Source organism: Centropristis striata, chromosome 20 (assembly GCF_030273125.1).
Source record: "Centropristis striata isolate RG_2023a ecotype Rhode Island chromosome 20, C.striata_1.0, whole genome shotgun sequence".
Classification (NCBI taxonomy): Eukaryota; Metazoa; Chordata; class Actinopteri; order Perciformes; family Serranidae; genus Centropristis; species Centropristis striata.
The window spans coordinates 20,217,076-20,240,292 of record NC_081536.1 but is presented as its reverse complement, the minus strand read 5'-3'; the positions used below and the strand labels follow the sequence as shown (position 1 = coordinate 20,240,292).

General features: G+C 39.7%; 1 protein-coding gene across 1 annotated transcript in view; it reads right to left on the bottom strand.

Moving 5' to 3' along the window:
* Nucleotides 1–23,217, bottom strand: part of LOC131993569 (inactive phospholipase D5-like) — a 49,940-nt gene that overhangs the window by 5,783 nt on the left and 20,940 nt on the right. The window contains exons 2-7 of the mRNA XM_059359533.1: nucleotides 15,676–15,812; nucleotides 7,294–7,480; nucleotides 5,302–5,410; nucleotides 4,873–5,000; nucleotides 2,195–2,392; nucleotides 18–154 (exon numbers count right to left, since the gene is read on the bottom strand). Coding sequence (XP_059215516.1) covers nucleotides 18–154; nucleotides 2,195–2,392; nucleotides 4,873–5,000; nucleotides 5,302–5,410; nucleotides 7,294–7,480; nucleotides 15,676–15,812 — 896 coding nt within the window. The remainder of the gene's footprint in view (nucleotides 1–17; nucleotides 155–2,194; nucleotides 2,393–4,872; nucleotides 5,001–5,301; nucleotides 5,411–7,293; nucleotides 7,481–15,675; nucleotides 15,813–23,217) is intronic.

The window sequence follows — 23,217 nt, the reverse complement described above, 5'->3', positions numbered from 1 at the left end:
GCTGCACAGTGTCTCACCTCTGAGCACTGTGGCTGAGGAGGGGCAGGTAATCGATCATGGAGATATATATGAAATGGCGAGCCTCCTGGATGACTCTTGAAATGGCTTCGAGATCACTGCTACGATCTTTGGGGATGAAAACATTTGGGGAGCTCTGTCATCAGAAGAGGAAACACAGGCAAAGATAATTAGGCTGTTAGGTAAGGTGTTAGGTAACTGAAAAGAAACACATAAAAGACGATTAGAGCATTGTGTAACCAGATGTTTATTACCACAGTGACTCAGAAAGGAGTCTAAATAATATGCAGAATAACCATCATGATCATTTATAGCAATACTATCATCAAAAGAACCATCTCAGCTCCCATTGTCTTTAGTGTTCACCAAAATGACCATTAAGATTTTATTGCATTCCTTTGTTTTGCGTGTGTGTGTGTATGAAGACTTGAATTTCCAGTTTTGCTGACAGACACACAAATGTATGTGCTTTTTTGTGTTGATATTAATCTTCTAAAGATGGACAGCGCAGCCAAATCATCTGCTGGGCCTCTGCAGGTAGAGTGACTTCATCATCACTCATCTCCAGGAAGATGACACTGAAAGACAGTGTCCTGCAGAGACACTCGGCATGAAACATGTACTGAACTGTCACCTCCGTTGGAGAGGGTTGCTACACTTGAGCGTGCTGTACTTTAACAAGTTACAGCCTCTTGTTATAAAGTATAGTATAAATAGATTCCTACGGATATCAGAGTGCTGGTTTGTAATCCGTTTGACTGCGTGTGTCACATCCTGGACTGCCCACATATCACCTTGGCAGACGACGGTCACTCATTAGTGTATGTGTGACCGCGGCCTTAAGGTTTTATCTCCCTTACTGGTGACCTTTATCCCATCATAACCCTGGCCAACATCAACCTGAGCTGAGATCTAATCAGTCAGAGTAAGTCCAAAAAACCTGTGTGGGTGTGCAGGGCCTTTAAGTATCTTGGTCTGTGTCAGAAATCACTCACTATTGATTATATAGAGCACTGTATTTTGGGTGTCCTAATTCCTTAAGGATGGCTCAGTTCCCCAAGGTGTCCCAGTAAACTATGCCAGTGAACCAGCATGCACAGTGTGCAAAGCTCTGAAACTAGCTCATCTCAATTAAATGCAGTCGTTAACTGCAAATGTCAAAATACATTGAAGTGATATAAAAAAACAAATCCCAGTCAGGCCAAATTGAACCAAACACATGGCAATTATTTATGTGAAACACTAATTATAGTGTATCAAATCCATTTGGGTGTAGGCAGTGGTGGAATGTAACTAAGTACAATTACTCAAATACTGTACTTTTGTACTTTACTTGAGTATTTCCATTCATAAATATTGTACTTTTTACTCCACTACTACATTTAACTGCCAGCTTTAGTTACTTTCAAGTCAAGATTTGACATGAAAAAATATGATGAATGTAAAATGATTACACGTTTATGAAATAAAACCAATACAAGTATATAAAGTAGTTAGATTAAGCCCTACCTGGATAGCAGTAAATGCTGCTTACATTAATGCATCAAAGACAATAATCCAATAATACACGGCTGCCCCCATAAAGTTTGAATAAAATATTTTTTACCTCTTTCCATGAAATGATTGGGACAATGTGATGAAATGAGAAAATAAAAATACAAGTCGTGTATAGTTGGAAAATATAAAACAATCTGAGTAGGGCCAGTCTGCACAATCACAGTTCTTTTACTTTTGATACTTTAAGTACAATATGATGCTGATGCTTTTGTACTTTTACTGAAGTAAGTTTTGAATGCAGGAGTAATTCTGCAGTGTGCTATCAGTAGTTTTACTTCACTCATGGATCTGAATGCTTCTTCCAGCAATGAGTGTAGGTAATAGAAGGCAATTGAATGCTATTATCTGATATATTTATTTGAGCCTGTTCGATATAACTTTGAACAGCAAATACAAGCCAAGAAGCAGTCACATGAAACTGACAGATGCCTGTCTGTTTTTAATGCTTGCTTTATTGTTAGTTTAAATAAATGTTTTGGCTTTTGGACTCTTACACAAGCCTTCCTTTACTTGTGCCAACAACATAAAATGCCTCCTAAATTATAGGTTGGCATTGTAAACCTCTTCTCTTAACATGGACGAACGCACAATACAAACTAATACTATAACTGTCACTCACAGAGACGTAGGCCTGAGCCTTTGTGCTGTTCAGAGTGAGCTCCAGTGGTTCGTCCCTGTTGTAGAGGGCAAAGACGCGCTTGGACCAGAAGGAGGGGATGAAGTCTTTATACTGGAGCCCCCAGTAGAGACTGAACACTCTGTGGAGGTCCAGAGCCAGACAGCTGCAGTCGTACACCAACACACCCAGCTCCTTCCTCTGGGGAGCAAACACAGTCTCTGTTAGAGATCACCGCAGTTACATCAGTGTCTGTTATTATCAACACAAATTTCTTCTATACATCCATCTAGCCACACACGCACACACACACACACACACAAACACACACACACACACACACACACACACACACACACACACACACACACACACACACACACACACACACAAACACACACACAAACAATTGCAGGTCTGCCCGTCATCACAGCTTTTTCTTTGCTGCATTTTCATTCCAAAGAGGCACTTCTCAATTTCAGCCTTTCCGTTTCTAAATGGCCTTCTTACCACACATCTTTCCTCTCCCTGTAGTGTTTACATGAGCAAAGTATTCCTAAATAAAGCTTAGATCCCAAAGTCCTATTTGACACAATCTTCCATCTTCCTCAAATCACACCATCATGCACAATGTCCTTTTGTATCTCTAGGTGTCTAAAGATAGATAAAACTGCCTAACAAATGGGTCCACACTTTAATGAACTGTGCAAGAATCTCAGCTTTGAAGGAAAAGATGAAAGAATGGCCACTTTCTATTTTTGGATGCAATCTCACCTCGCATGCCCCCCCTAAAACACCCACACCCATCCACTCCCCGCCATCTACGACTATTAGAAGACACTGACTTTTAACTTATGCAGAAATATATTCTTGTTATCTTGTGTGTTTAAGTGCAAAAGTGCAAATGCAGTGTGTGTCAGTAAATAAATAAACTGGATCTTAATATATATCTGAAAATAATCTAAATCCACTCTCAAAAATGCAACCTTTAGGCTCCTGTAAACATTGATTGTGAAAAATGATTGAAAGTAAAGGACTTATATGTTACCTGTGGTGATAAATATCTAACATCAGGCTATATTTCTCAAATCTGCTAACAGGTGATTGCTTTACTAACTGTAAGTTATTTCAGATGATACATGTTTTCAAGAGGGACACCCTTTTGCATCAGAGGGCTGGAAACTTCAAATGTGTTTTTGAGTCTGAGCCAGTAGAACATTATCAAAGCACTTCACATTGGGGGATACATAACTTGTTATGTAATTAAATCTCATGTTAATCTTTTGGATACAAAATGACAACAGAGGGTGTAAGTTGTGATTTGTGCGTGTAACAATTTGCAGAATTTGTGTTGCAGTTTAGCTTTAGAATTGATGAGATTATGATGCAGCCCTGTGGCCAGCCCATAGTTTTTACGTGACCAACGTAAGAATATAACTTTTGGTGCTTTTCGTACTTGTAACACCTTTACTTACATTTTTTTACTTTGCAAACTATCTTAACCAGGATTTTTTTGCCCTTGCCTTAGAGAAGTGGTTTTAGAGTGTAATAGTGAGGAAACTGCAGCTTTTTTAACTCAGTATAACTGACTAGTTTCCAGCAAGCAGACTCGTATGGGCTGATGACTGCTGATAACAAGAAAGGAGGTGGTTGGATGGGTCAAACAAACTTTCAGCAAACACAAAGTGTTTGGATCTTAAGTTACCCTGTAAATGAACTTCCATACATGCCAAATTCTATGTGACACTGTACTTCACCTGTGTCCCGTAGTTATTTTTCAAATGTTTATTGAAACTGCATCCAGTAGTTACAGACCCTGATTTTTTATGGGCTTAAATTTGTCTCAATAATATCTGCAAATGCACAGAGGGTGATCTACAAATAGTCCTTGATTTGCACACGTGTTTTGCTATCCACAAATACAAATTTCTAATTTGTAACTTGTATTTTGGTTTTTACAAATACATGTGTATTTGTAAATATATTGTGTATTTGTAAATACCCAATTTTCCATTTGTAAAAACAAAAAAGACATTTGTAAAACTGAAAATTCTGCTTGTGAAGTGTGACTCAGCATTTGTGGATCGCCAATCACACACACGCATCTCTTTCCTCAATGACGTATTTTTGAGACATTCTTATCGAGAGAATCCACAAACACACAGTGATTAACAAATGGCCCGCGTTCCTCAACAGTAGGTGGCAGTAGCTATAGTTTGGACTCTGTTTAAGGTGGACTTACACTTAAGTTTTGATTTCGTGGTAAAGCCATGGTACATAAGTAAAACTATTTTTCCTTGCCCTACATTACATTAGCACCTATACCGTGAAAATAAAATGAACACAGTGATAGCATTATCACTTAAGTACAACTTTGAGGTACGTGTTGTTTATATTAAAAATTAAAATGCTACCTATATAAATGCATTAATACAAATAGTATATAATAATATATTATATTATTATATATTATATATAGTAAATCAATCAATCTGAGTGGGGCCATTCTGCATATGGAGAACTTTAACTTGTAGGGGAGTTTGGGGTATTTTGAAGGGGAATTTTGCAGTCTGGTATTAGTACTTTTACTTATATAAGTGATCTGAATTTTTTCACCACTGGTGTGCATATGTTGATTTGTGTTTCTGTGTGTGCTGTGGTGTGTGATGAATCTTAGATACTGTGGCTAGGGATCTCCAGTCCATGCTGGCGCTGCCGATGTAGATATGTCTCCTGTCAACCACCCAGAAAGAAGAGTAGAGGTGGCCTCTGGTCAACGCTGTTGTGTTCACGTAGTGGACTTCAGCATCTGGAAGTTGAGAGTGAAAGCAAGAAACATAGATCAAGTAAAAAGACAAATGGTAGAAAGACAAATATGTTGAAATAAATGAGATTGCATATGAGACAATGAGAAATATATTTGGCCACAGATAAATAGGATCAACAAGAAAATGTGATGCAAAGACAGATGCAGGGCAAGATGGAAAGCGAGTGAGAGCTTAAAAGAGCTGATCAGGACAAATAGGCAGAGTGAACAGTCAACAGACAGAGCTAAGCTGCAGCATGTTTGAACACAGACACACAGAATGTATAATACAGTGGGAGCTGACAGTGTTTGGCGAGCGTCTCCAGCTCAGTGGAGTCGATCATCCCGCTGGAAATCTTCAGCGTGATCCCTTTAGCTTTCAGCCCCTGCAGCCTGGACAGCAGAGCCCTGCCCTGCGGGGAGAACACCATAAAACCTGCTGTCACATGGAATTCACGCTCTGTGTATTCAGACAGGATTCTTGTGCATTGCTTAGATTTACTTTAATATCGTGCCATCATTTTTTATGTGCTATTTTTGTGCTGCATTTCCCAGAGGTCCTTTGTCTGTAGCCAGCGACTCTGATGTCTAGTTTCTCTCAGGTATTCACTCTTTTTTTTGTTTATTCGACTACCTGTTCTCATTTTATAAACCTAATTACATACTTCCTGCTGGAGAACAACAAATTGAGTAAAAAGTAAAACCATAAACTTTTATGTATGACTCACTGTTTCACTGTGAACAGATTATTTTAAATCACAGTGAAAGCTTTATTTTAATCCAAAGACTTTTCGGTTTGAAAGTGTTTTTTCAGAAACTAAGAGGTCAGTAGGGGTAAAACTCAATCATCTCTTATTGATTCCTCTTAAATGCATAGCATTTACAAATGAGATAGATAAGAGTGATAGATAACAGTGGCTTCACAAGATATCCAGTGATTATGATATATGATATGATATATGATATATAAAAACATGACATGCAGCACAAATGACTGTAACAAGTGCATCTCCACTTGCAAATTTGCCTTGACATTATATTCAATTTTCTGGTGCAGCCTCTCTCTCGATGAATTGTCTTTTTTGGCAGCTTTTTTCAGAGAGCTGGAGGCTGAAAGGCCATTAGCTCTCCTCTGCCCCGAGGCCTCAGAAAGGAGCTATTACTTTCCAATCAACAGCCTCAGGCTTTCATTAGTCCTGACGTGCTCTGGTCTTTAAAACAGATCTATGTGTGTGTGTGTGTGTGTGTGTATGTGTGTGTTTGGTTGTGTGTGCGTGCACACAGTCTGGCCAACCCTCCAGGCACCTGCCAATTACACACATCCAGTTCATATCCAGTATGAATAGCTCGCTTCCAGCGCCCTGAAAATAAACCAGACTAGTATTTTACCAGCAAGAGGGCTATAATTCTACAGGGACAGTTATTGATTTTTTTGTGCTCTGGTGCTCATTTGTGTCTGTTCACTTATATCAAGCTGACATTTGGTCTACTTTGACTTTATTGTGTAATTTGGCTGAAGCAGAACCTTTAATGTCCTTTCAGGATATGATGAATATGACATGCAGCTGTAATGTCGGCTTAATGACCAGTGGATAAAAACGAACAGCCACGATGACAGCTAACAAAAATAATGTAAATCACCTCAACTTTTCTGTCATACTTTTCATGTACATGTATAATCTTTGATGTTCTACATTTCTGCTTTTCCATTTTATGCTACTTTACACATCCACTCCACTACATTTCAGAGGAAGATAATGTACTTCTGACTCCAAAGCAACTGTATTTCCTTCTGAGATTAAGCTTTTAACAAAATCATTTCACAGCAAACTAGGGTGTCTCTCAGAAGATCTCAGCATGTTGAAGTGTCCCTCCTTGTTGTCTTGATGTCTCAACGACATCCAGCGATTTTAGCGCTCTTAATTCGAGCTAGCTAATAGGCATTGTATTTGGGTCCAGACACAATAATTACAGTGTCAGCTAGGCCAAAAGATAGAGAAAATATGAACAGAGGGCAGAGTCTCTGAAGATAAAGACACCACCAACATTTGAGAGGGATTTTCTTTTTCTTTTTTTATTAGGAAAATCTTACTCATTGTGTCTTTAAGTACATTTGAAATGGAGGACAAGTTTCCACTTTATTTTATTACTTTAGAAAACAATCTACTACTTCCAACTCTGATTATTATGCAAAGAGAGAACGACACAATGAGGAGACTGATAAAAAGTAAAACTGACACAGAATTTAAATAAACTTCTGCAGAGTCGAGTCTCTGAAGACTTGTTCTGGTTTTACCTGTCTGGCAGCAGGCTGGAAGCTGGATTCATAGTCGGAGGAGTTGAGGAGCCACAGCGGGGAAACTATCTCAACGACCCGCCTAGCTCGGTCCAGTAAGCTGTAGAGCCCCCCGGAGAGAGGGAGGTGTGATGTACCATTGTCTAAGAAGGAGATGTCTTCTGGGATGTTCTCCACAAGCACTACCCTGTGAAAAGAGTAAAAAAGGAACATAATGATGTCAAATTTCGGGTCAAAAAGAGCATCTTTAGGTTGAGCATTACATACCTGTTAATGGAAAAAATGCTGAGGAAATCAATATGAGGTTCATGGTATTTCACAAAGCAATTATCTGTTTGCATTAGTGGCAAAATTATTATGAGCTTGGGTGCCACTGATATGAGGTAACATTCCTTTTTTCTTACTACTCCAAGACAAATTAGCGAACAGCACTCTTCTCTGGATCGTTAGCCTAATGAGAGTTATCAAGATTTCTAGACCACACAAGCCCCCATATTCCATCAAGCATCATTAAATCTTGTACAGGTTGCTTCTGGCAGAGGCTGGGAATAATTGAAGGTTGATGTGCAGAGCTGTCAGCAATGCAGATTCAATTACACCTAGTCAGGGATTTTTTGTCAGTCCTTTTTTTTTGCTGTATTCTTGATGGTTTCTCAGAAGCACTACTCCCTATGCAATCACAGGGTGCATTTTATTGTAATCATCAGCAGTCTTGTGTGGGGTAATGCACTGTGGTTGCAGCAAGCATTATTATTATTTTATACACAAAGGCAAAACCAATCTACTGTACGACAGATTCAGAGTATTTCACTGAATAGATATATCTGGAGTCAAGTATTTCTCTTTATCATAAAACTGTCCCATCAAGCTGAACGTTAAATGATGTGGAAAATGTCCTCAGAGATGGTTGTTTTGCATTGTAATGGTTTTGTGTATATATCACTGTGAATATACCAGCGCTTTCTGCCAAGGTGTTATGTCAATTTATCTGGCTAACCATGACTCTGAGCTCTCCCTAATGTGTCTCCAGTTCCAATTTTACCCCTCCAGGCTGCCTGAAAGCGACAGAGGCATTTAGCACTGGAGTCAACAGATTGAATCAGGCGTGGCGGCCCCAGATCTGCAGCCACACAGAACCAAGCTATTACCAAGCTCCAACGCTCACTACATTTCCTCCGTATCTGCCTTAGACATCGATTTCTGCCAGCGAGATTTTATAAGAGAAATTTAAATGAGGAGAGGGTGAGCTCAGTCATAAATTCTGCACCTCCATGGTTGATTACATTTCTGTATAAAATGCTTTCCAAGAGACTAGAAGAAGCACTTCTGCCCGAGAATGGACTCAAATTCATGTGAGGGGATATTTTATTATCAGAATGATATGCTAAATATAATGTAGATTAGTTTGGTGGCTCAGTAGGTAGGGATGTGGGCTATAAGGTGTCTTGTATTGCAAGTTTGTGCATAGCAGGAGAGAAACAGTTGATTTATACAGATAACACTTATCAAACTAGGAAGATACCTGAGATAAAAACCTAATTTACAAGTGAGATCCGGCCAAGACAGGGTCAGATGTCCAACACACAACAGGTCAACAACATCAGATCACAGCTGCAACAAACCACAGTTTAGAATTTTACTAACGAGTCTTATTACGCATTTTTGTTATTATAATTTAATCAATGCAATACTTTTACACCCATTAGTGTTATCAGTACCATCATTGACATCATGTCATCATGACTGAATGTGCAATTAAATTTGGTGGTTGGTCCCATAATAAAAGTCATGTACAGCAAACCTGATAAAATCCTATAAAACAGGTGAACAACCGATTTATATAATCTCTAAATAATGATGCATTAGAATACTTAAGCCTAGACAGAAACTGAAAACTGAAAGTGAAGTATTGGATTGTGTATTCCTGTTTTTCTTCCACTGTAACTTAGATCGGAAGGTGATTAAAAGGTGAGAAAAAGTGATTAATATAATCTTCAAGCAGTATCAATTGATTTTTATGACCACTTGGGGACGGTGGAACAAACTGTAAGCACAACATTGAAATATTATCACCTATACTGAATATATTAGCCACCGGTGGCCTATTTGTAGCAGAAGACTTTGCAACACTATCAATCATTTGGAGTCGTGTTTCCGGCCCCTTGACGAATGTAAGTCCAATATTCACTCCATTTCTCTGACAACTCCTGAGGGAAATATCTCAGTCTTTAGTTGTTAAATGCTTTAATATGCTCAACAGCTAGACTGGGACCTCCAGCATGCATTGGGGCAGTTTGCAGCAGAGTGTAAAGTGGTTGGGATAAGAGTCAGCACCTCCATGTCTGAGGTTGTGGTTCTCTGCCAGAAAACGGTGGACTGCCCCATCTGGTTGGGAAGTGAGTTAGTGCCACAAGGGAAGGAGTTCAAGTATCTCAGGCTATTGTTCACTAGTGAAGGGAGAACGGAGCGTGAGATGGACAGACGGTTGGGTGCATTGTCAGCAGTGATGCAAGCATTGTACCGGACCGTTATGGTAAAGAAGAAGCTGAGCCCTAAGGCGTAGCTCTCAATTTACAAGTTCCAAAGCTTTTGGTAGTGACCGGAAAGAATGATGTCTTAGATACAAGAGGCTGAAATGAGGATACTTCGTATGCTGGCTGGGCTCAGCATTAAGGCCTGGGAACACCTCGGATGGATGGATGGATGGATAGATGGATGGATGGACGGACGGACGGATGGATGGATGGATGGATAGCTAGGTGCTTACTTTCACAAGTTGCCATTTGTAGCAGGACAGGATAAAACTGTGATGTGAAAAAATGATGCTGATAAGAGCAGAGAGGGTGAACTAAAAGAGTAGGAAGACAAACAAAAAATAGTCAAGGGGAGCTGCTGATTCGTCTGCACTGTAATACTAGAGCTGATCATTATAATAATGGCAGTTTGTTTGGCAGTTAATTTATGATTATATTTTCTAATCATTAATTAGAAATGTGGTGATTGTTCATTGAAGTTTGTTTTAATTTATATTTTTATCAATATATTGGAGGGGGTATTTGACCATATTTTGAATATTGGGGGAATGATGGCTTGTCTCTGCATTAGTCATTACACATCATCATTTGATCCATTAATAATATGACACTATTGATTAGTTCAAATCTAAAATGAGGTCCTAAGGTAGTTAGGGATGTTTTTTGTTGTGGTTGTGTATTGATTTCCCTCTTAGCCAGCTGAAAATCTAATTTTGGAAAATAAATGAATAACATGGGGTTTAAAACTGTAGCAAAGGTCAGATGTGGTGGTACACCATATAACCGAATTTCATTTGGAATGTAATCTGTATTGGAATATTATTTCCTCTTTTTTGATTGATCATTTTGTCGTATTAAATACTTATTTTTTCATATATTTTCTTTCAGATTTCTGGCTGTAAAACAAAAAGGAGTCACTGCTGGTGAACTCCCTGGCGAGGACTCTGTGATACCAAATGGATTTTAGCACTCGGATCCATCAGACCACAGGGTCAGCTAAGGTGTGACAGACCGGGGTCTATCGAGGGCTTCACTCAAGGGCACACTGGTGAGCATGTGCTGCGGGTGATAATGTACTGGCATCACACTGCTGAGGAGCTGGTTGCCAACTCGTAGCTTGAAAATGTATTCCTGGCTAAACTAAAGCTAAGTCAGGTTTTGGAACGTGGCCAAGGGTCAAACTGTAGGACTCCAACCCCTTTGCTATGAAAACAGACAGATTTCTCCTCAAAGAAGATAATCTATATGTTAAATGAAGCAGAACTTGGGTGTAAAGTTGGCTCATGTGTTCCTGAGGGTGAATATCCTTCCATATTCCAGCAACAGAGCTTGAACTGAGAGCTTTAGTAAAATGAAAAGGGGAGTGAAACAAGGAGAGAAACCAATACAGCAATCTGTGATGAAATTATAGAGAAGATAAATGCTCACATTACACTGTGTAGTCTCCGTCTTTGTTCTGAGACAGCAAAAACTAGGACAGCTACAGTAAACATCTCACAATAAGGAAAAAACAAGGATGGATGGAAGAGGAGGAGAGAGGTAATCTTATTTTGAAAGAAATCACTCCACTGTAATGGCTGTGAGGTATGATGAATGCTGTTTCTGAGTCCTTTAAACAGGCAGACATGCTTTGGCTTTAAAAGAGGAGGAAGCAGGGAGGTAGTCGTCTCTGCCTGCAAGGGATTCATCGATTAATGCAGTCTGTGATGTCCACTGCTGGTCCCTCTCCGTTGTAACCCATCTGCGCACTCATGGGTGTGATTCAGCCGAAGCAGCCAATACCTAAGTGGTGTAAACTTCACGGTGTGTGTGTGTGTGTGCATACATGAGACAGCAAGACGGAGGAAGAGAGCGTGCGTAAATGTAAAATCCCTCACTCTCTGAATGATAATGGTTCAACACAGTTGGATCGACATGATAAACTCTCGTTCCAAAAAGCAATAACATATTTCACACCCTAGGAGAGCTGTGAGGACAAAAGCACGTTCACATGTTTTAAACAACATATAAAAATCACAAGGATTATATTTCTTACAATGCCAATTACAAAGCTTGTGATACTGTGTGCCTGCTGTACCACACTTAGTGTAACAGCATGGGATGTGCCAGCGTCAGCCCTTGACATCTGATATAAATTATCCACCCTCTCATGAGCTGCCCTGAGCTCTGGCGGTACAGCAGCCAGGACATTAATATGGGTATCACTGCTGCACTGCTCCCTGCACGCTGTTCATTTTAAAGGTAAATGTCAAGTCCAATGTTTCACAGAGTAAAACCAGAACACTGCTGTCATGGTAAACGCACTTAATATGTAAATTCAAATCCATTACCTAAAATTTGAGTGACTTAATGAAATGTTTCTTTTACCATAGCCTCCCTGTTTCATGCAAATGAATGTATACTGCCAGTACTTTGTTTATTACATTGCTCCATGTCTGTCACGACAGCTGCTCCTGGGGGTTCCTTGACATTTTGACCGATCACCAATAGTTTGCTTCAACATATTAGATCTTTTAATCTCACAGTGGGTTTTATGTGTACCTTGTTGTTACAGATACTGATTGCTGAGTCTCAGAAATGCCAACACCAAGCTACCTCCGTCAGTCCTGCCTTGTTTAAGAGAGTTATTTGGTAAGTTCAGTAGCCTAATTTCTGTGGCTTGTTGAGTTGTTTTTCTCTGCCAGTTCTGGCTGTAGTTGTTCTTGTTTTGTGTCAGCTTTCAGCCCACATTTATAGAAAGATTCTGAAGTCTGAATTGTGCATGTGGTGTGCTTTCTGTGCACCAGAACTCTTTAAGTTCAAACTTATTGTAGTTATATTGCAGGTGTTTTTAGATGGAGATTTATGTATCACAAAATAATAATTGTTGCTAAATAATGACATCAACTAATTAACATATGTAAACCGAACTACAGCCAGAATGCCAAAAAGGTGCAGGATGCTGTAAAAAATTCAAACTAGTGCAGGATTTAGGGGAAACTATTGGCACAAATTAAGTATTTATGAGTTGCACCTCCATGTTTCAACAGTAGCACAGAAGAGACAAACCAAACACTGGCTCTAGAGTGGACATTTTGCATTTTTATGTTACCTGAAGGCCAAGAAAGGGGTGCTTTGTTGGTTGCAATGTGCAACCTTGCTGCTAGATGCCACACACTGGTCTTTGATGCACCCAAATCCTATTAAATGCTTTACCTCATGTTGCGTGCAACATATAAAAAATGTAAATGTCTTTTCAGTTTACTGAATAGTGCAGTCATGCATCACAATCCCATTTTATTCTGTCTCATGTCTGTTCAAGGAGACAAGAAACTGTAGTAGTTTTTTATTCAAAATTCAAACTTTTGTTCGAAAGTGGGAACAATTAAATATTCAAACTTCAGTTCATTTGGGGTCAATGTTCTCTCCTTTAACAGCGGGCTGTTAAGGTGCTAAAAGCTGCACAAAATTTCGGGGGATGTGACAAGTCCCCAAACATTGTTTCTGCGCTTCCACAAGGGGAATGTAAATTAATGCTAATCTGCTTATCAGCCATCTGACACCAAACAATTATACATGTACATCAGGGATATATGAGACTGGTGTTAGCTAAAGAGGAATCACGTTTTAATGTAATCATAGCAATCATGCAATCATTTCCTCAGAGGAAATAATATAAATCAAATTAATTATCTGTTTGATTGTTCTGCCGGACAAATACATGAAGTTATCATCTTTATCCGTCTGCATTACTGGGAGCAGTGGGATTTTTTCCCTTCCCATTTGTTAACGCAGATGCACTGTAGCTGATCTCAGGTCTCCTGTCCCTGAGAAGCAAGCATTAGCATTGTTCATTATGCAGGAAAAATAGATTAAAAAGGAAATCTACATAACAAAACAACCAGCTGCATGTGACATGTCTGAATTACAATATCACAAACAAAATAGCTGCTGAGTTATTATTTTGGTAGTTAAAAGACTTGCAGAGAGTTTGAAAAGCAGGGCGAGATAGAAGAGCGGTCTGCTGTATTTAAATTATTAAGAAAACAAGTCATGAATAAAATTTTTAAGTTAATCACTGGATCATTTTCAAAGAGTGAACTGAAAAGGGCTTAACATGCATTTTCTTTGATAAATTACAAGCACCTTTAAGAATTTAAGAGCGCATGAACATGCCTCAGTGCACCCCATTATAAATGTGTCAGCCTCGTAGAAATCTATCACTTTTCCTGTGCTGAAACTTTGCTTTGAGCTAAATCATTTACGAAATCCTCGATTATGTTATAGGTCTTTCAAATGATGCATGTCACAGTTAAAAGTCACCATTAAGCTTACGGGATATAAATTACAGCACATCTGGAAAAATGACAGCACACATTTCTGAAATTTGTTAAGACGAGAACTGACAAGCTTTCCATCATCATAGACAGCAAGCCAATAACAGCTGATGAATCTGTTCATCTCTCACTCAATCCAACCCCAAATCTACTCTGATATGCTCTTCTTCGCCTCTCCATCTGGCTCACCCATCATCGCTCCCTCTGCTTCGTATTCATCTCTCATTCTACCCCCCCTCCAAGCTTTAGGGGTCCTTCAGAGCGGAGAGACGAGTCCAATTCAGCTTTACAAGTTTGGATTACACTTTCAGCCTTAAGTGGAAGAGAGAGATGCCTGATAGAGTTCTCTGAAAGGTTGTTAAAATGGCTAATTTGGGGAAGAGGAGGGAGAGATTGGATGGACTCAGACATAAAGAGAGAGAGAGAGAGAGAGAGAGAGAGAGGGGGAGGGGGGGGGGAGTAATCCAAGGCTGAATGGGAAATTGGATGATAAGAGTCTAATGGAGGGGAACCAGTAGGAAAGCAGGAGTGCTGTATCGGAGAAAATGACTGCTGATCAGCCAGTTTCACTCTAAACCACTAGAACATACTGCAGCGGTTTTTAGGCTTTTTGTCTGGGAATCTATATTCTTAAACAGACTGAAGAAACTTGCTAAAGTGTAGTGTACAGTAACTTCCAGAAGAGCCTGGTAATCATTTCAGGGCAGCGGGGGAGGATACAATAGGATCAGGTTGAGGGAGCATAGATTTGTTTTTCTGTATTGGTGCTACTTGGCATGTACAGTTTTTTACTTCGAGCCAACAATATACACTCTATAAATTAATGTAAGCAATGCTGTGATGTCTGCAGCCTCCACACAGCTCTCTGTGCCAGTGGGTTACATCTGCTGGATTGCAGTGCATCCCAGGCTGGGATTGATTTATGGTTTCAAACTGGATATAGGAAAACAATCCGAGTTTCTAGCAATGGAAGCTATGAACAGCTCAAAATTCAAAATTGCTCACAGAGCACTGCCAAGGCAAGCCAAATGGGTTCATGAGTTTAATTCATAGAAACTACTGAAAAAAGCATAAAGCAAGAGGTCCTAAATCATGTCAATAGTTTGTAAAGGTGAAATGATTAGGTTTTATTTAGAAACCCTCAGCTTTTTCTCACATATGGTTTGTCAACTTGGAACCAGAGATTTTATTGCAATGAGCAATTTTTTAAATCCCATTTTAACCGCATGCTAATCTAATCTTGAAGAAATTAACCATGCAAAAATAAATGAAAAAAAAAGAGAACTCTGACACAAAGTTCCTCCACAAGACAAAAAATTCAATGTTGTCTGACAAAACAAAGTCCAAACTAAATTTAAAGTTATTTTTACTTTTGATGTAGTATCTAAAGTAACATAACCACACCAGCGTAGCCCGCTGCAGGGTTTTTAAGGACAAAGCTGATTTTGAAGAACGCCCTCCAAGGCCATAACTTGTGACGAGATGGGACATTAGGAACCACTGAAAATGAATCCGGTGTTTGTGGTTCTCACTTGCAGTTTCTGCTACAGTTGTCCTCTGTGATTCCGTCTTCATCTTCACCCCAAATGTCCACGGCTGAGAAAATCAACGCCACCAGTACGGCGAAGCAGCAGATCAAGGCAAAGATCACGATGCACTTCTGCTGAGACTGCAGAGGGAGAGAGAAGGAGAACAACATTGATTTGCAAGGTGTGTTTTCGACTCTTCATCATTGCTGCAAAAACAAGGCCAAAGGGCCCCAACCTTGGCTTCCATTAGCTGGCTGATCTGGCTGACACAACTTCTGATTTAATGCACGGCTCAGCAGGTCATAACATGATATAGAGTGGAATTTTACACAAACATGTAAGGTCTGTGACCTTGCAACATCAGGCAACATCATATAAAGAACATGAGAAAGGAATGAGGAGAGAAAGGAAAGTGGAGAGAAAGAGAGGAGAGACGGAGAAGAAGGGAAGCAAAGAGGAAAACAAATCGATCGATAGAAACAAACACTAACATTGAATATCTGGATCAAGTCCAAAAGCTCCCATATGGTTGAGAAGGAAGTTAAGGTCAGCTTGATCTATAAGGGCAATGAGGACGTGAAGATAAATTAAGCTTTTTTTGCATTACAGCAGTTTATTTACTAACTGTAATAAGGTATATTAGCCCATAAGATGCAGGATAAGAAGTATTACCAGGTCTGGGCTTCCTTTTCCCGCTCCAATATCTGGTAAACATTTGGCTATCAAAAGGTTATTTACTGTCTAACCTATAAGGATGGAGTCAGTGGCATTATTGATTCTGCTGATTGGTCTGATTCGTTCTAGATTCCCTAACTGATTCATGATGATTTTTTTGTGTGGAATATAAGTGGTAGTATTTACAGCATCATCACAACATGAAAGTTTTGGTGCAAATTGCATGGCTCATCTGATCTGTTTTCTTTACTTGTCATTGTCATGCAAATACTAGAAACCGCCGTCAACTTTTTGTCTGAATAATCTAAAACACCACAAACTTCTTTGTAGCATCGATATCGCCTCCACATTATGACATAAAGCTCACAAACACACTGAGGTCAAAGAATGAGGTCTCCAGAAATGGGACGATCTGAGCAACATGTGAATGCATCATTGGCCTTGGCGGAGGTCTGCACTCTCCCGGCACTTTTCTACAGTAGTTATATCAGTAAAAACATAATTTTGGCATCATTATGGTCCTCAAAATGTATTTGATGTTGCATATTTGTTGTATATACATTTCTGTGATAAAGCGTTGTTATACGGTACATTTTGACTTGTCATAACAGGAAAGGCAAGAAGTCTTACAAATAACATTACTTTGGGCTTTTTTCGCCATGTTAGTGGGTGTTCACGGGTGGATTATGAGAACAACAGGCCCCTGGGCACAGACGTGCAAAAGGTACCACCAACCCTCATGCATACGAGCAAGACACACAAGACTTTATAGTTGTTTCACCTCTTTTTTCTTTTTGTAGTCATTTTGCATCTCTAATTGTCACCTTTCCGTAGTCATCTTAAGTTTCTTTGTGTCTTTTTGCATCTTTTTTGCGTGTCTTTGTAAATGTTATATGTTTTCTTTTGTCATTTGTCTATTTCTGGTTGCCATGTGTCTCTTTGAGTGACATTTTGCAGGTGAAGGCCAGGGGCCCCCCTGTGCCCCGGAGGCCCCATCCAATAATCCATCCATGCATGTTTTAATACCGGTGCATGCATAAATGGAAATCAGTTGTTATTATATTATTGATATTAAATAAAAAGCTGAACAAATCAACTAAAAAACAGCTTATTTCCATGGGCTATCTGAACACTCACACTCACATTCTCATAAAGCATGTGCAATACCTAATTCAATAAGTGCAATATACTTACTGCCTTATCCTTCTTATTTTATTTATTTATTACAACATCAGACGTACTTGTTCTGTCCTAAGTGTGATCTATTTCTACTTTGTTTTATCTGTTTATTCTCATTTTTATCACTAACGCACCTTCAGTTGTGGCACTCCCAATATCATTGCATAGATGTCTGTACAATGACAAAGGCTATCTTATCTTAAATACTGCCATGTCATGTCAAAATGTCAAAATATCTGTAGTGACGTCCATTAAACATCTATACCGGGAATTGAGACGTGTGTATTGATTACCACCTGATACTGCAGTCATTATTATACTTTACTAGTCAGTAGCGTAGAGATATAAGCTTTCACACTGGTGAGGTCATAACACAACTTCTTATTCCTATTCTAAGAATATGAACAGTGTATCCTTATCTATCATTATCATTTAATTATGGTCATTATATTACATTTTTGATTTTATCAACAATGGACTGAAAGTCACAGTACATTAGATGTATCTTTTGCAGCCTCACTCACACTTTCAATATGTTTAATAGATTTGACCCAGTTTCTGGGAAACGCCCCAACTGTTTGTAAAACAATAACAAATGAAGTCTGATCCCTTTGAAACGTGCCAGAAGAGCCGAAACTAATTATCCTCGAACACAGCAGATCATTAACACAGTCAGCGAGACTCCCTTCAATATCCTCAGAGACAAATCTCATATCATACACCATCAACCTCTGAGAGCTGCACAAACACAGAGCCCTGGTTATTTTATTGTGTTTATTGTTGCAAAAGAAATCCATGCACATAGATTCTCATGTGGGAATTAAATTAATCTACCAGCCAGTCAATGGACTGTCCCCAGTGGATCAAAGACACACTGGCAGGGATATTTAGCTTCACACTCTCATCCTCATAACCATCTGCCTGAGCTGATGTCTGACATGGGAATAGTGTTTTCTGTTCCTTGGCAGCACTGGTGGATGGAATATTATCCCTAATTGTGCAGCCACAGTCTGTTCAACCAACTCGTTCAATCCTCATTCTGGCTGCAAAAGGGCGACAACACCACAGAGGTTAAAGGAACGACCTCCTGACTGTGAAGAAAGTGGTTCACGTCCACAGACCTGATTGGAAAAAAATATAGGTGAAGGAAAAATAAGAAACATTAATCTCAACCTCTGAACAGTAAAAGGGCTGCAGGCGCTTTAACAAAAGCATACTCAGCAAACACTCGCAGGGTAAATGAAGGTTAAATCACATCTATCACTCATCGTACACCGGACGTACTGCGATGAAAGCAAGTACAGATGAAGGTCTACCTGCAGGAGAGTCTAGCACCGCACGCTTCTCATATTTCCAGTGTTTGTCCACCAGCTGCTGCATTCACATGTGGTCAGATGTGCACCATGGCACATATATAAAGAGGTCAGACTCAAAGTGCGCACTAGGGACGGTGTTACCTGACACCGGAGCACAGCTAGGGATCAATGCACCTACAATTACAGGAAATAGTGCGCCTCACAGTAACTGTGGAGAAGACTGAATGTAATAGTCAAAAAAAGGAGAAGAAAGTAGCTAGACACTAGCTTGTCACTAGCTTGAAATCTAAACTAGTCTATCTGCATGGCTAGGTCCTATTAGAGCTACATGCTTTTCTTTAATTTGGATAAACTGATGCTTTAAATGTGCTATATCAAGATTATCCTTTGAAAAAAAAAAAAACATTTTGGGACATCTGTGCGTCAACATTAAGGGGTCAGGGTTTGTTTTCCATTAAGTTTTAGTTGGTATTTATGCCATTCTCCCCTATGTGTCTTTGTTGTCTGTTAATTGGGTTAACATTTCATTTTCGTAACCCTTATTTCTTAGTAGAGCTATGTTTTTTAAATTTATTTATGGGCCCTAAAAGCCTTTAATTGGATGATTAGAGGTGTTCTGGGCACGTCCAACTGGTAGGAGGCCCCGGGGAAGACCCAGAACACGGTGGAGGGATTATATCTCTCTCCTGGCCTGGGAGTCGCCTCAGGTCCCCCAGGAGGAGCTGGACATTGTGGCAGGGGAGAGGAGCCCCTGGAATGCCCTTCTTAACCTGCTGCCCCGGCGACCCCGCCCCGGATAAGCGCACAAGAATGGATGGATGGATGGTTTTGCTGAACATTTTTGATAACTAAATCCAGCTTTTCAGATATGGAACTTGTGTCCTTGTGCCTTGACTATTTGGTTCACAACACCTGTCTTTATTGACTCTCCAACACTGCTCTATCTTCTCTCTGGCTCATTGAGCTGAGGAGGAGGCTATGTGTTTACAGACACCAACTAACAATAAGTTACATATTATACCTTTAACAATGCCTCTTTGAGGGAGCTGATGGTAAAACACTCTCCTTCTCATATTGCTGCCCCACTAGTCTGACTCACCAGATGCTTTCTCTTCCCCTGCTGCTATATCCATTATCTATTTTTGCACTTGCAGGGGCACCGTCGCTGCAGCCTGGCCTAAGCACTGCCCGAGATGTTAGTAATTGGTTTAAAGAAATACAAAGAAGCCTGAGTATTTATTCTCCTATCCCACAATGCTAATGGATGCAGCCAGACTTTTCTGCAGCACTGACACAGCTCTGTGGAGATAGTTCTGGCTATGGAAGACAACAGCCTCACTGCAAACTGAAGCATCCAGACAGCATCATCATCAAAGCAACTAGAAGTGCAGCCAGGGAGGGCAGACTTCCAACAAGGCACTGCCCTACATGCTACACTCTTCCACCAAGTTTCATAAAAATCGTGCCAGTAGTTTTTTCTGTAATCCTGCTGAGCAGAACCAAAAACACAGCCTCCTTGGTGAAGGTAGTAAATCTAAACATCCGAATCCCACTCGACTCTCGGTGCTTTCAAGAGGCATTTTGGCTGTTTACAGTTACAGTTAATTACAGCGGCATATGCTAGAAAATTCCAATCTCCCACCAGAAGCAAAGATAGTCTTGAGTGCAAAAAAAAAGAGTCATGAATAACAGGATTTAGTAAGACTGCTCGTTGGGCTGTTTCAAAAAGCTCCCCAGAGTCTGTCTAAAAGGCTGTGCAAGGTGGATGGCATGGAGCCACAATCTCACAGGAAAACAAACACACAGTCACTGTTACTGTCTTGCATGCAGACAGAAGCGAAAGCCAGGAAAGGTGGATGTTTATATCCTGAGATAAGAGGCAGAACTTTTAAACAGAGGCCCTTTCTCTGCCAAACCTTTAAGTTGTTTTAAGTCTGCCCTTTGCTACCTGTTGAAGGATTGGCACATTCTACTCTTCTATAAGTGAGATGGAAAATAATCTGCTCTACAAAGTTTGAGAACAGACAGTGTGGTGATTGTCTGAAGTAGACTCTATTTTTCTTATGTCCTTGTCTGTTGTGCTGCTGTGTCACTATATAGCACACTGAAGCAAAGCAGAAGGAAACTAGAAATATTGCAGCGAGCTGATGCCTCATGAACACGATGCAGAAGTCATATGGCCCCCGCAGCTTTGGAATCACATTTAAGGAAATCTCGCCTACAGAGAAGCAAAATGAGCCTCTCTACAGTGCAGCCTGAGAAAAGTGTCAGGGGCCTAATTATCCTCTTACGAGCATTTCCTCTTTGTCAAGACTTGGAAAGAACAAGGAGCCATGCTGCTCTGAGGGAAAGAGAAGTTTACATCACACCGACATCACAATAGAAGTCTGGGAGAACCATGAGCAGCACATCCTGGTCTAATTGGTCTTATAAGTGCTTAGGGTGCTGCAGATGTTATACCACCACATGTCTGGTGACAGAATGAGTTTTTTTGGCATTTGAAAAGACAGTCTTGCTTTTAATGCAGCCAGTTTCCATCCATGCACACGAGAAAAGAAAGAGGCAAAGAGCAGCTGTTGCCCCAAGACCTGTTTTTTATTGTTCTTGTTCACTGCTGCTGAGTTAAGGCTTTACATTAAAAACGCACAGTTCTGGTTATGTTAGGGTGTAAGCAGATGGTAGAAGGCTTAACACAGAGGTTATATAGTAAGTTTGTCCAGTGTTTTGTGCTGAAGGTCCAGCAGCTCAACATCACTCTTACATATTGTAGTAATACCAGAAAACAACTTATCTAGTCATCAGTCTCTGTACTATCTGGACACCTGAGATGTTAAGGCTTTTGCTGTAAGTAACCAACTGGTAAAGCTTCATGGTGATCTATTAGTTATTTTATTTTCCTTTTTTTTATTATCTGTGTTTTAAAGTGTTTACTTAATGCTCGAGGTTTCACAATAGACAGAAATTATTGACTGTAACAAATGGACACGTAAACCTTAAAAAATAATTTTAAACAAAAACACCTGTGTGCAGTGGCGGTTCTAGACTAATTTTCCTGTGGGGGCCAAGGAGGGGCCAGTGTTTAATCAGAGGGGCACATAAAAAAAAAACGGTAAAGATTATATTTAAGCATTCAAAACCCTTATTTTAGCGTATTTAAAAATCTCTTAATTTACAAATTAATTGATTGAAACAATGAGACTTACCAACAATAACATTAATTACAATTAAACTATTAAACAATGTACACATTCTGGGTTCCTTTTGTGTACAATAACAAAAAATAGATAAGAATTGTTCAGTCGTTCTTAGTTATAAATCGATTTTATGTATTATTAATTTGACACAGGGGCCACAGCAGGGGCCAAGGGCTTCTTCACAGGGGCAGTGGCCCCTGTAGGCCCCTGTGTAGAACCGCCACTGCCTGTGTGTCAACATTGTTATTAACCCAAATCAGATTGAACATAACTCTTAAATTGTACACACTTAAAGTTAAACTTTAAACAACATTTGCAAAAATGTCAAATGATTCAATGTGCATTGAACGACCACCTCCCCGCTTTTTCTCCTCATCCATCAAACCACAACAAAAATGCTGTCAATGTCTCTTGGAAAACTTGAGACTAGTGTTCTACCTACCACTTCCACATCCATCCACAGTTAAAACACATTTGTGATAAGCAAAGTGCCCTTTGTGAAAAAAAAAATGTTTTGGCTCATCCTGCAAGGAGAAGCAGATGTTCACACAGCTGCTGGAAACCTGGCGACAACTAGTTGCTCAAATAGTGACAGGATGCACACAATACATGTCAGCTGCACTAACACACAGGCACATATATGCATGGATGCACACATGCATGTGGGATTACAACCACAATAATAATTTTGATTGTGTTTTTCTTTTCCTCACCTTGTTGAAAAGGTGTGGAAGTCAGTTCATGAATTGTTGATGAACTGTTGATGGGATTTGTGGTGTGAAGGTGATAAATGTGTTACAGCTACAGAGACTTGTTGTCTCGCTGTGACAGCAAAGGGTACTTGGATGCAGGTTTTTCTACTCTTCTACACATGAAAGTCTGATTATAATTGCTTCAGATAATGTTGACAAGTTAAATATGTGCACTATTTAATTAATACTCTTCTGCCACATTTAATTCCTAATAATTACCATTGAAGAGGAGTCACTGACGACCAGCATCTCAATATATTTGGCTGAGTATGTGTGTGGGGGTATTTCAGTCAGTGCAGCAGCCACATACTGTAGCCCTGAGAGAATATACAGTATTATAGTTTAAACAAAATCTTCCCTAATCCTGAAGAAATTCAAAAGCCAAAGCCAAAGCCAAACATAGATGATGTGATGTCATTGTAAGCTATT